We start from the raw sequence: 13,919 nt of genomic DNA, 5'->3' as shown, positions 1-13,919 counted from the left end.
TGCATTCACTTAAGTGAGCCTAAACCTGCAGCTCAACAATAATCAGAACATCTTTTCTTTCCTGTAAAAAAAAAAAAAAATCCTTCTAAATGAAAAAATGCAGTCACTTAAGTGAGCCTAAAGCTGCAGCTCAATAATCAAAAACAAAATTTCTGTAAAAAAAATAAATCAATAAAAAAAGGCAGTCATTAAACCTGCAGCTCAACAAGGTTTTTGGAGACATGCTCACTTTCTACACATTCATCTTTCAGTCCAAGTTATGATGCAGGAATGTTCACCTTTCCTGGATTAAGTTTGGAGCGGTGAGGTAAGAGGATGTGTGCACATACACATAAGGAAAGAGAGAGCGTGAGTGTGTGTCACACACACAGACCCACACACACACACAGTCTTTCTCCGTACAACACTCAAACAGTGGCAAAGACACCTGAGAACCAGCAGTTTGTTTGTTTTTTAAATGTGTTTTTGAACAGATGTAAACAATGGCAGGAGGCTTCAAAGTATTGACGTGATACCAGCTAAATTTAATTACTGTACTAAATCGCAGAAAGGTAGTACATTAGTCTGCTATTCCTCGCTCTGTGAAGTAACGTGAGGGAGGAAACTAGTTGAGGTTAGCTAGTTAATTAGCCATGTTATCTGCCTCGGTAGCGAGCCAAATAGTATTTATTTCAACACTGAAACAAACGGCGGGTGGGTCTCTGTCTTGATCGGGGGTGAAATGATGACACAGATATATAGATTGCTTTGATGACACGTAAAAAAAACTGTGCATACCGCAGGAACGGTATAACGGGAAATTTTAGTGGTTTTGAAACCGTGACTTTTCCAAACCGCAGTATACCTTGAAACCGGTTATCGTCCCATGCCTACTTCAGACTAACCCACAAGTGTTTGTTAAACTCCTCTAGTTGATTCTTATGAAAAGATTTTTAATGAAGTGAGACCAGATTTAGTTTTAGATTTCTTAATCAAAGAAAAAAATTCAAAAACCTTTTATTTGCTTTGTTGTTTTATATAGTTTGTTTTTTTTATTTACTTTTTCTATTTTTGTCTTGTTTCTCGCAATAAATATAGCCGCGGTAGCTGTATGGTGCTAAATTATAAAAAAAATCAATCACTCATTTTTTATGTTTGTCCTAACTCAGATAAATTTGTATTCATTTCTTAAAACCTATTCACAAAGCTCCCCTTCCTAATAAAAAGTCACTCCACCTCAAAATCAAACCAAAAAAAAAAGATTATATATATTTTACGCAAATGTATGCTGAAATGAGCTTCTCATGAATATGTACAGTGTGTAGGGCTGGGTTGATAATACTGATGAATTGGTTTTGGTTCATTGTCACTTTGTTGAACCAATAAAGATCGACCTTTTACTCTGTGCTATTTTCTATTGATGTGTGAACAACACATTACTAAACATTATTTGTAGCACACCTGCCATCCAATAATTGCAATAAGGTTTGTGATTTTTCTTTTAGTTTTTGAAGTCTTAGTCTTCAGGTTTTGTCAATTTTATCACAAAATTCAAATAAAACTAAAGTTCATTCACTCCGTATCAGCAGCAGAAGCTCAGAGGATCATTAAAATTCAGATGGTTTCTCTGCACAACCGATAGCTGAACTGCTTCAGCGTTACTCTCCCATCCCCGTCCTCTCAGCCTGAGTGTAGTAGTGCAGGAGGACACCAGGCAGGCTGTAGCATGAGGATAAACAGTGTGACGCAGACACTCTTAGCAGGAGTTCCTGTTTACTTAGCGGGTAGCTTTGCTGATGCTTCGTGAATCCTTTGGTCCTCTTCCTGTAGGAAATGCACAGTATGGTCAGCAGCAAGAGGCGTATCAGCAGGGTCCACCGCAGCAGCAGGGTTACCCACCGCAGCAGCAGTACACAGGACAGCAGGCTTACCCTGGACAGCAGCAGGCCTATGGTATGAATCATACCCACAGATTCATGTCTGAGACATCAGAAGACTCTATTGATTAATGTGGCTCCAGAAATGTTAATGTTTGCAGACAGTCATATTTTTAACACACTGGTCAGAACGTGTAATGAAGATGAACAGATGTAGTTGTTGTTAAACCTGACAAATATTAAGGTTTCTTTTATAAAATATCACGGTTATAGTAAAAAAAAACAAAAAAAACAGAATTATTGCATTTTCACATCAAGCACAAATCAAGAAAAACATCAACTTGCATGGTTTGCTCACAGATTTAGTCGCAGCAAATGGCACAATCGAGCACATGAAAGAGGACAGACTGATTCTATTACACTTTTATTTGAGCAAAAAATCTCAATAAAGACTACTTAACTCCAACTTACATGGTGTTTTCATCTCGTCAGAGCTGTTTCAATTAAAATGAAATGTTTTCAGGATGAATAACCAGATGATGCTTAATGAATCAAGAGAAGCAGAAGCCTTGATCACTTTAAAAAACTTTTTTTTTATCTTTGTTTAACCTTCAATCTTTGTTTTCCCGGTCATTGTGTAGTGCTAAACACAGACTTCGACTGGAAAGTAAATTAATGCAGAATAGAGAATAATGAAGAATGGATGGCATACCATGCTTTACTTGTCTTGAGAGAGGACATTTTTCTGCACATGCTGTGAATGATAAAGAAAAAATTGGAAAAAGGACATAAGACATGACATAACATGAAATTATCTGAACAAATTGTGAAGGTCAGCGGTTTGCTTAATCCGTTAACAGTCTACATTCATAGTAAGAATACGGAGAGAGAGAAAAAAAAACACCCTTTCTTTTATATCAACAGCTCCGTCTCAGGGCGCTCCAAGTCAGTACCCGAACTATCCCCAGAGTCAAGGGCAGCAGTATTCGGCCTACAGACCGCCACAGCCCGGACCCCCGCAGGGACAGCCGCAGCGCCCCTATGCTTTTGACCAGGTCAGAAACCCTCCCGTCACAGCAGAGCATTGCCGAAATCTTTCTTTATAAATACTTTAGTTAATAACCTTTAGTTAAGGTGTTCACAGTGTCTCTGACAGGGTTTCTGCGGGTCTTAAAAAGTCTTAATTCGCCCTTCCAAAAATTAAATTAAGGCATTAAATGTTGCATGCACTACAAAAAAAGACTCTTCCTCCGTAATTTTGTCTCGTTTTCCAAGACAAATATCTAAACATCCTTAAATCCAAGATACATTTACTTGAACATACGAAGTTTTGTGTTCTGAGAAATTAAACAAAATTGAGTGAGTTTATGCTTCAAACAAGAATGAACATCTGTCAATGGAGAATTAGAACTTGGTTTACCTTTGAATCAAGTTGGTTTTCCTGAGCCCATTGGCAGATATTTGTTCTTGTTTTAATCAGACTGACTTTATTTTGATCAATTTCTCATACAGTAAAACAAGACTTCTTGTGGCATTTTGCTTCCCAAGAAAATGTATGTTTAAGAATCTTTAGATATTTGCTGTGGATAGTTCTTTTTATTTATTTATTTTTTAAATTAATTAAAAACTAACTAGAGATTTTCGAAAATTCCATTTTCAAATGAACAACTTTAAAGATGATTTTCTCAGTATTTTGATTTTTTTGCACCCTCAGATTCCAGATTTTCAAATAGTTGTATCTCGGCCAAATATTGTCCTAACAAACCATACATCAATGGAAAGCTTATTTATTCAGCTTCAATTTGACCCTTATGACTGGTTTTGTGGTCCAGGGTCACATATTGGTGTTACATTCAATTTATTCCTTACGTTTTCTTTACTTGGTCTCAAAAAGGTCTTTAAAAGTCATAAATTTGACTTCATAAAACCTGCAGAAATCATTGTGACTGTACTCATCAGCTCCTTTTCAAACACTTCTTTCTCACTGTCTTGGAATCATTAAATGAGACAATTAAATCCGTACTTTTAACCCGTAATATTTCCATCTTTAAAGACACCAATGTTTCCGAGTGTGACACATGACTCTTTTAACGTTCAGTAATGCAATGTCAGTTGCTGAGTCTGTCAAACTAGCTGTGTTGTAGCACAGGCCTACGGTCACGTCGTATCTTTCTTCACAGGGGCAGTATGGCAACTACCAGCAGTAGATGACGAGCATTTGACTTCCCGCCCTAGCATTTCTAATTTGGAGCTGTGTGTGATCTGATGAAGGGCTACTGTGCTCTCAAAATCTCTACGCATCACCTATGAAGAGATGAATCTTCCCTGCTAATGTAGACTGAACTCTTCATTCGGCCACAAGCATTTGAACAAACCGATCGGCTCGATTCTCAGCACAGGTGATCTAATCGTGAAACGACTATAAAACTCACTTGACAAAAATGAGAAAGCGTACACATTTTAAGCATTTCCTGTCAACTCATACGTGCATTTTTGAGTTTAACAGAGAAACAATTTCACAGCAGCAATGCCTTAAACAGCTGCCTTATTCACAGCAACTTACGAAATCAGTGAAAATACATAAACACACACAGCAGTGGAACGTGTTTTGTTTTTGTAATAAAGTTCATTGTGCGTTGTTGTTGTTGTTGTTTTTTTCTCCTCTCCTGCAAATGTCAGAGAAGCAATAACGCTGAGGTGCGAATGAAGGCTAGTGGAGAGGTGGAAAATAGTTTTACATTTCAGGTTCAAAACTATGCTATGATGTATAAATGTATTTTATGCTTTATCAAATAGAGCTCAGATTGAGCCCAGGTGTTGAACGGTAGCTCAAAGTGTCGTCCCGTGTGCTTATTGACTGTATTGAATATTTGTTTTCTATTGTTTTTAAAGGTGGGACATTCCATTTTAAAATGACATGTATGTCTTGCTGAAATTTGATTAAACTGTTCTGGTACTGTAGTGGTTTGTAGTGAATCATGGACTGGAGAGTCTTATTGAAGTTCTCAAACTTGGTATCAAAGAAGCAAGTATCTTGTAGAGGGACTGGGGATGCTCTACCTTCTTGCGAAGTTCAGCTCCATCCCTGATCAAACACAACTGAACCAACTAATTAAGCAGGTAGGTAGATCTCCAGGAACAGGATTGGGCACCCCTGCTCTACTCCATCCTGTGCAATAAGCACAGCTACACAGCCAACAAGGCCTTGTCTCCATCACATGCCTGCTGAGAAATATCGGCTCACTCTAAAGGTACTTTGATACTAATAAGCTCAGTCAAAGGTGCAACAGTTGATGCAAAATTTGGACAAAACCCACAATAGTGTCCAGCCATTCCCAGGAATCTGCGTGACTCCCTGCAACTGGTAAGAACTGGAAACACCCAAATGAACAAAATTTTTGTTTCAATTGGACAAAGCTGTCCATTTTCCACTACTTTGCCCAAGGTAGGTGACCGTAGCCTTAACAAACTCGCACTTGGCCAGATTTCCAGTTAAAGAGGCCTTTGTCAGACTCCCTTATTTGACTCAAAAGCTGCGTCCCAATTCAAAGGCTGCATTCAAAGGGCGATTGCGTCATCGCGGTGCGACCGAAGGCTGTCACGATTCGAAGGCTCCTTTAAATGTGGCCTTGAAATGCACCCTTCGTTTCCCGTGCAATGAAGATTACAACAGATGGACCCTTCGCGGCCTATCTACCCCAGAATTCATTGCACGCCAGTGATGACAGGATTTTTTGGAGAGAAATTGCCGGATTACACTTTTAAATGTAAGTACTGGGTTCTGCTTACTCGAATAATCAAATGTATGATACTCCCTGATCAAACACAACTGAACCAACTAATTAAGCAGGTAGGTAGATCTCCAGGAACAGGATTGGGCACCCCTGCTCTACTCCATCCTGTGCAATAAGCACAGCTACACAGCCAACAAGGCCTTGTCTCCATCACATGCCTGCTGAGAAATATCAGCTCACTCTAAAGGTACTTTGATACTAATAAGCTCAGTCAAAGGTGCAACAGTTGATGCAAAATTTGGACAAAACCCACAATAGTGTCCAGCCATTCCCAGGAATCTGCGTGACTCCCTGCAACTGGTAAGAACTGGAAACACCCAAATGAACAAAATTTTTGTTTCAATTGGACAAAGCTGTCCATTTTCCACTACTTTGCCCAAGGTAGGTGACCGTAGCCTTAACAAACTCGCACTTGGCCAGATTTCCAGTTAAAGAGGCCTTTGTCAGACTCCCTTATTTGACTCAAAAGCTGCGTCCCAATTCAAAGGCTGCATTCAAAGGGCGATTGCGTCATCGCGGTGCGACCGAAGGCTGTCACGATTCGAAGGCTCCTTTAAATGTGGCCTTGAAATGCACCCTTCGTTTCCCGTGCAATGAAGATTACAACAGATGGACCCTTCGTGGCCTATCTACCCCAGAATTCATTGCGCGCCAGTGATGACAGGATTTTTTGGAGAGAAATTGCCGGATTACACTTTTAAATGTAAGTACTGGGTTCTACTTACTCGAATAATCAAATGTATGATACAAATGTAAAAATAAAAAAATATATATATACATATATATAAAGCTGTTCAAATGTTGACTGATATCCTACCAAAATGCGATTTTATATAGTTTATACCCTTTATTTTGTACATAAATGGACCCTGATGAACATATTTAGGCAGTCTTTGAACTCTGTTTTATTTTTAGGCAGTTGAATATAATGTTTAAAAAAAGTCCAGTACAAACCTTACTGCTGCTTGTCAAAGGCAGCTGTAACAGTTCCTATACGACAAGAACAGTCCTCGGTAGGCTAGACCGTCCCATTTAACAACACTCGGTCCAACCTTAGTGGCCTTCGAAGGATGCAGCCTTTGAATTGGGACACAGATAAAGAGAAATCATGCACACACAAAAGGAAAGGGTTGACAAACTTATTAGGCACCTTACTGCTGCTTGTCAAAGGCAGCTGTAACAGTTCCTATACGACAAGAACAGTCCTCGGTAGGCTAGACCGTCCCATTTAACAACACTCGGTCCCGCCTTTGCGGCCTTCGAAGGATGCAGCCTTTGAATTGGGACACAGATAAAGAGAAATCATGCACACACAGAAGGAAAGGGTTGACAAACTTATTAGGCATTATTTCTTACTGTCTCTTGGGATCTTTAAAATCTCTTTTTCAAGCTTCCATACTATCCTGTTTATGAACGTCCGGTGACAATCGCTCTGTTGCAACCACAACTTTTTCATGTCTGATATAAGCCAGAACATGTCCATTAATCTTACAAATATGGCAAATAATACACTTCACACAACTATCCTTATAATCATTTGACAAATGGATATCATGGGTGAATTCCAAACGCCCTTGAAAGGCTCTTCAGGAAGAGGACGCTATTTGTAGACATGACAGTTTTTTAAGACCCTGGAGTCATGCACGGACCCCAGGAAACCAACAAAAATATCCAAAAACTTTGCATTGTGGTCACAGATTGCCTGGAGGGTGATTGGTGGGTAAAGTCTCCTGTTGTAGTAGCAGCACTGACCTAAAACTGGAGCTCTTATACTAATGTGGCAGCCATTGATAGCTCCTACTGGCCTCCTAAAAGCAGCATGCCTGCTCAACCTCTCAAAACCTTCACCAATCTCCTCCAGCTTCTGAATGGGCCTTCAGATGATGGCTGAAAGATGTGTTATTAGTGCATTACAGACTGGGTCACATGCCCTGTGTGCAGTTGTCATTGGCACACTTAAAGCTTTAGCTACAACTCTCCACAGGCAAGCCAAAAAAGAAAGATCAGTCATTCGGTGGTCTTTCCCCAACCATGATGTCTTTCCTTGTGCACAAGTCACAAATTAAATAATTTAAGGCTTTTCTCTTTAAATGGAAGTCAGGCTGATGTGCTGGATGCTGCATGCACACGCAGATGTCAAAGTCACATTTGGTCAAACAGTGTCTTTGCCAAGGGCGTTCCAAATGTTTACAGTAATGCCCTACACCCTTCAGAGAACTAACTTCAAGGGCTCTGCCATTCGAAGGGAGTAGGGCACAATTCTGTTGGAAGTGGCCTCTCTTCCAAACAAGTATTATGGGAAATGCTTTGCTATTGGGAACCACTGGCACAGAAAACCTTCAGCCATACCACTGGATACCATTGTTGAGCTAATGGGTGGCCATTAATCAGGCAATTTAAATATTAATTTTAATCCTTTCTGTTTTCTTGTAACTAAAAGCATGCCTATGGCTGTCGGATCCTGGAACATCAGGGTGATTTGGGAGAAAACGGGATCAAAATGCAAATGTTAGAGCAGTGGTTCTTGGCTCCGGTCCAGGGAAACCACTGCACATTTTGTATGTCTCCCTTATCTGACAGACCAAGTTCAGTTCATGAAGTTCTCTGTAGAAGGGCTTATTATTTAAATCAGGTGTGTAAATAAGGGAGACATATTGAATTAGTTATATTACTATATATAGGATCTTTAATGAAGTCTGCATTGCAGAAATAAGACAGCAACCAAAATAAACTTGATCGATTAAGGTGTACATTTTATAAGGTCATGTTATCTGTGTTCACTAACTGTGCTGTCATATAGAAAAACACCGCTTCTGTTCATCTCACAATTATAATTCAGAGCACCTCTCAGGGCAAGACTGAGCTGCCACAGTGGGAAATGACTGCAATCATCGCTGGAAGGCAGAATATTTCCCTCCTTCTCTCTTCTTTGTCTTTCTCTCTTCATGATAGAGGGTTTGTGGGGAGGAGAGAGGGGGGGATGCAGCTCTCTGCACAATTTAATTGGAGATGTGTCACACTAAATAAATAGTGTGAAAGCAACCAGCAACTAGAGGATTGAACTAGCAGCCCAGGGGAAGCCGGCAGCTTTATTGGGTAGCAGCTATCGTGCCATAGGGCCATAGATGTGTGGCAACGTTAACCGACTTTCTGCCAGTGCCTTACACAACGGTAGTCGCTATAACCAGAACTTTAGGCATGTTCATTTTACTGATTATTCTAACCATACATTTACATGGATAAACGTAGTATATGCCATAGGTTTGAATACCTTCTCAGGAAAAAAACTAAACATTGATTGGGTATGTAATGTTTTTAAGAAACATTTTTTTTTGTTATAGACCTTATGTTTCAGAGAAACAAGTGCACAGCCATTTTTAAGATTTTGTCTTTGAACTTGCGTTTTTGCGTAGTTCTATAGCATCACTGTTTGAGTAATTCGCTGGTGAAGTGGATTTATTTACTGTAGAGTAAACTAAAGTTATCATCTACATGTAATGTTCAAAGCGGATGTCAGTAGACCAAGAAGTTTTTTTCTTAAGGAGATGTGTCACACTAAATAAATAGTGTGAAAGCAACCAGCAACTAGAGGATTGAACTAGCAGCCCAGGGGAAGCCGGCAGCTTTATTGGGTAGCAGCTATCGTGCCATAGGGCCATAGATGTGTGGCAACGTTAACCGACTTTCTGCCAGTGCCTTACACAACGGTAGTCGCTATAACCAGAACTTTAGGCATGTTCATTTTACTGATTATTCTAACCATACATTTACATGGATAAACGTAGTATATGCCATAGGTTTGAATACCTTCTCAGGAAAAAAACTAAACATTGATTGGGTATGTAATGTTTTTAAGAAACATTTTTTTTTGTTATAGACCTTATGTTTCAGAGAAACAAGTGCACAGCCATTTTTAAGATTTTGTCTTTGAACTTGCGTTTTTGCGTAGTTCTATAGCATCACTGTTTGAGTAATTCGCTGGTGAAGTGGATTTATTTACTGTAGAGTAAACTAAAGTTATTATGTACATTGTAATGTTCAAAGCGGATGTCAGTAGACCAAGAAGTTTTTTTCTTAAATGAGTAGTTCATTCATAAATTCGTATGAACTTACCTTTACGCTGTGGAAATATAAAAGGAAGACAGAAGACAATGAGGACAGTGCTGAAAACGGGCGGAACTACATAAGGTCTATGCTAGCTGACAAAAATGGCAGTCTAGGACCTTAAAATGTTCGTCCAATCATTGCATTCGGTCCGAGTGCAATGATTGGATGTTCTACCTGCCTGTCAACCTATGCATTTGCATACCTCCACGCAGCCAATAGCGAGAGTTTGGGGCGTGTCTACTATAGCAGGCTGAGCCAGAGGGTGTTAATTGGAAAAATAAATTCAGATGCCATTACAGAAGTGCAAGCTAGGACTTCAGGTGGCTCAGGGTGGAGAGAGATTGGATGGTTTACAGTTCTGCGAACAAAACCTTACTTAAAAAGCTTTCTGTATTTGTTGTGGAACATTTAGATCTTCTCCAGTGGTATCATTACAAGTTGAAATGGGAGAATTGTCTCTAGAACAACGAAGGCATCAGTTGAGGATGAGGTAAAGGGACACCTGGAAAGCCATCCAGTTAGACTACTTCTGAAAGATTGTTGGGAATATTAGTACAAAGAAATAGCAAGCTTTGGTTGGGTAGTAAGGAAGGAGGCAAACAGCTTGGGATTGAAAGACATTGAAATCGCCCCTTCTGTTGCTAAACCAGTAAGTCCCCCTTGGATTTTCCCTATGCCACTGATTGATTTACAAATACACGAAGTAATAAATAAAATGGAAATGGACATACCAACTGATATAGTAGTTCAACAATATATAATTCAAGAGTATTATTCCGTATTACAGGTATTTACAGATGGGTCAAAGGAGCCAGAGTCTGGAAGAACAGCAGTGGCAGTACACATTCCTACCTTTAAAATAAAAATCGCAAAAAGAATATCTTGACAGTATTCACTTCCGAGTTATTAGCTATCTAGCTCTGCAGTGGATCGATGAAGTACAACCAGCACGAACTGTGCACGACTCAATGGCTGTTCTCACTAGCCTACTGAGTGGAAAATATGAAGCACGGCAAGATTTAGTATTTGAAGTTTTGCAATGTTTGTTTAAAACAGGCAGTTTGGGATTTTGGTAAACTTCCTCTGGGTGCCGGCACATGTGGGTGTGGATGGAGACGAGGAAGTGGACCTGCTGGCAAATAAGGCCTTGAATCATCCACAAATTGAAATTAATTTATCTTTCAGCAAAGCTGAATTCAAGAGAATGAAATCAATTGAAATAAGAAAGAAATGGAAAAGTGGATTAAAAGGAAGACATCTTTACCAGGTTCAGGAGTGTGTTGGAAATAAGAGGGAAATATGTCATTATTTCAAGATTAAGAATTGGACACACAGCATTAAATTATAGTCTTTGTAAAATAGGGAAGCATGAAACAGGCAATTGTGACAAATGTGGAGATCCAGAAACAGTGAAGCATATTCTGCTGCATATGAACGGGAAAGACTTCAGTTAATTCATCAATTAGGATGGCTGGGAATGAAGTACAACCAGCACGAACTGTGCACGACTCAATGGCTGTTCTCACTAGCCTACTGAGTGGAAAATATGAAGCACGGCAAGATTTAGTATTTGAAGTTTTGCAATGTTTGTTTAAAACAGGCAGTTTGGGATTTTGGTAAACTTCCTCTGGGTGCCGGCACATGTGGGTGTGGATGGAGACGAGGAAGTGGACCTGCTGGCAAATAAGGCCTTGAATCATCCACAAATTGAAATTAATTTATCTTTCAGCAAAGCTGAATTCAAGAGAATGAAATCAATTGAAATAAGAAAGAAATGGAAAAGTGGATTAAAAGGAAGACATCTTTACCAGGTTCAGGAGTGTGTTGGAAATAAGAGGGAAATATGTCATTATTTCAAGATTAAGAATTGGACACAGCATTAAATTATAGTCTTTGTAAAATAGGAAAGCATGAAACAGGCAATTGTGACAAATGTGGAGATCCAGAAACAGTGAAGCATATTCTGCTGCATATGAACGGGAAAGACTTCAGTTAATTCATCAATTAGGATGGCTGGGAATTGATAACATTTCACTAAAAGTATTATTAGGAAACGGGTCAATGCAATCAAGAGTTCACGAAATATTAAGTATTTAAAAAAAGAGACAGGAACAATGGATAGAATATCGTTTTCTTCTCTCTCAAATCAATGTGCGCTCCACACTCCAGATCAGTAGGTGGCGGTAATGCACCTTTACTTTGGCTTGCCAAACCACCATAAAACACCAGAAGAAAAAGAAGTGGAAGTGCAAGCTAAAATACAAAAACTTGCCAAAATACACAGAGACAGACAACGAGGAAAAACAAGGGTAAACACTGGCAATGTTTTTACAAGATGGAGGAATTTGATGAAATGTTTGAGTCTCTTCTCGACAGGTAAGCTAAACTTCAAGTTGAAAGTGTTCCTAATATGTTGGAGCTTTTATTGAAAGTAGCCTGATTTTACTGTACCTGTTGAGACATGCCTTCTCTTTATAGAGCTGTGTTTGTGATGTTTGAGTGAGCGGAAGTGTGACGCGCGAAAGGGGCGTGGCAATGTTTGTTTGAAAATATGCTGTATTTTTTGTAGTTCTGCTAGATGACACTAGTAGAGCAGAAACTACATGCTCCTGCTTTAATAGGGCATTGTGTAATTGTATTCCAAGTGACTGATCTGTGGCATCATATCTGAGTCACGTTTCCATTTCTAGTTTTGGTTTCTGATCAGCATGTTCACATTAAAGCAAATGATATAATCAATACTTGAAAATAAGGTAGGACATCTCTACCCTAAAATGCGTTGGCATCAAATTTGCAGTTCAAAATGTATTATAAAAATATTATATTACATAAATGTGTCATCACTATATTGCTGCTCAAAAACAGAACATCTCAGCATCAGAACCCTCACTTTGAATCTTCTGAAACACAGCCAGTGTGTCCTGTAGGGGGAGTGAGAGAACCTCAAATGAACCTTATATGGACACAAATTACAAGAGTTTCTCAAACAGCACTGGAAAAAAATCTTTATGATAGTGATGATTAGCATATATCATTATTATAAATGCAAATGGATAAGTTAATGATTTTGACCTCAACTTTATACACCGTCTTAAATATGCAAAGTGCTCATGGTGTGAGAAAACCAGTGATGCATAACAACAGCAAAATACTTTTTTGTGCATGTTTCAATATAGACTAACAAACTCGTCTGCAAAACTGATTTATGTTCAATGATATGATCCTTCCTTAAATGTCTGGTCAAAAGAAATCTTCTTATGGCTCAACAGCAGCAAAGCAGACAATGTTTGAACTTTTACTGGGTATTAATGCAAATAAAATAATGCAAAATATATTTAGAGATTGGTCAATGAATATGCATTAACTGGAATGCTCTACAGCCAGGGTTAATAATGTCCTAGAACAGTGCCAGTGCATGATCATTTAGGCTGTATATGGTGTTATTATGCATGATGCATGATATTATACATGATGCAGTGTTTCAAGTAGTGTTGGTGTATTGGTACTTAAAAAAAAAAGTTACAAATTTAGATGATGGTAGTCAAATTCCTTGGGGAGCATGCCATTTATGCAAGTATTTTTTTCATATTTTGTATATCTAGCATGAATAATAATTAGTCTTTGGGTTTCATTCAGCATAGAAGCTGCTTTTTGAGCTCCGCTCAGTACAGTTGGTCGTTTTTTAGAGTTGTGTTCATTATATTACAGACAGTGACTCATTTTTACCAATGCTATTTATCTGCATTACACATTCTGACGTTAAACACCAGTTTATTAAAGAAAACATTTGAAGGGCACACTTTACAGAGAAAACTTTTTAAATAACTCTGGTCTCATTTTACTTTAATATTTTATTCAGTGGCGGCCGTGAGTGTATGTTTGCTATAATAAGTATGGATACTGGCCAAGAGCAAAGATAATAAATATCCGTTTGAGATGCGTTTGTCCTTGAATGGAGCAGTGAGGGAGCTCAGCGTGGTGTGTTGGTGAATCCTCTAAATAGCCCACGGCAAAAGAAAGCCTGATTAACATGCCAAGAGCCGCTCCAGCTATCACTTACCAACTGCTTGTATTTATAGTTGCTGTCTGTGTGTGTTTGTGAGAGTCTTTTGGCTTCTGATGGTGTGTTGTCCTGCTGTGTGTGTGTGTGTGTGTGCGTGTG

The 13,919-nt window shown here is 39.0% G+C and overlaps 1 protein-coding gene across 5 annotated transcripts in view; it reads left to right on the top strand.

The window, feature by feature from the left end:
* Window positions 1-4,817, top strand: part of LOC107708596 (SS18 subunit of BAF chromatin remodeling complex) — a 12,431-nt gene extending 7,614 nt beyond the window's left edge. For 2 of the 5 annotated variants that reach the window (XM_016512862.1, XM_016512863.1), the window contains exons 8-10: window positions 1,810-1,932; window positions 2,781-2,911; window positions 4,037-4,817. In XM_016512862.1, the coding sequence (XP_016368348.1) occupies window positions 1,810-1,932; window positions 2,781-2,911; window positions 4,037-4,063 (281 nt within the window). In that variant the 3' untranslated portion in view covers window positions 4,064-4,817. Of the gene's footprint in view, window positions 1-1,809; window positions 1,933-2,216; window positions 2,323-2,497; window positions 2,689-2,780; window positions 2,912-4,036 lie in introns of those variants that run through there. The other 3 variants (XR_001636378.1, XM_016512865.1, XM_016512864.1) reach the window with 3 other exon arrangements.
* Window positions 4,818-13,919: the final 9,102 nt, after the last annotated feature.

The sequence above is a fragment of the Sinocyclocheilus rhinocerous genome, unplaced genomic scaffold (assembly GCF_001515625.1).
Source record: "Sinocyclocheilus rhinocerous isolate Xijiao unplaced genomic scaffold, SAMN03320098_v1.1 scaffold25, whole genome shotgun sequence".
NCBI classification, from domain to species: domain Eukaryota; kingdom Metazoa; phylum Chordata; class Actinopteri; order Cypriniformes; family Cyprinidae; genus Sinocyclocheilus; species Sinocyclocheilus rhinocerous.
Note: the sequence above shows the minus strand (reverse complement) of the source record. Positions and strands in the feature narration are given on the sequence as shown.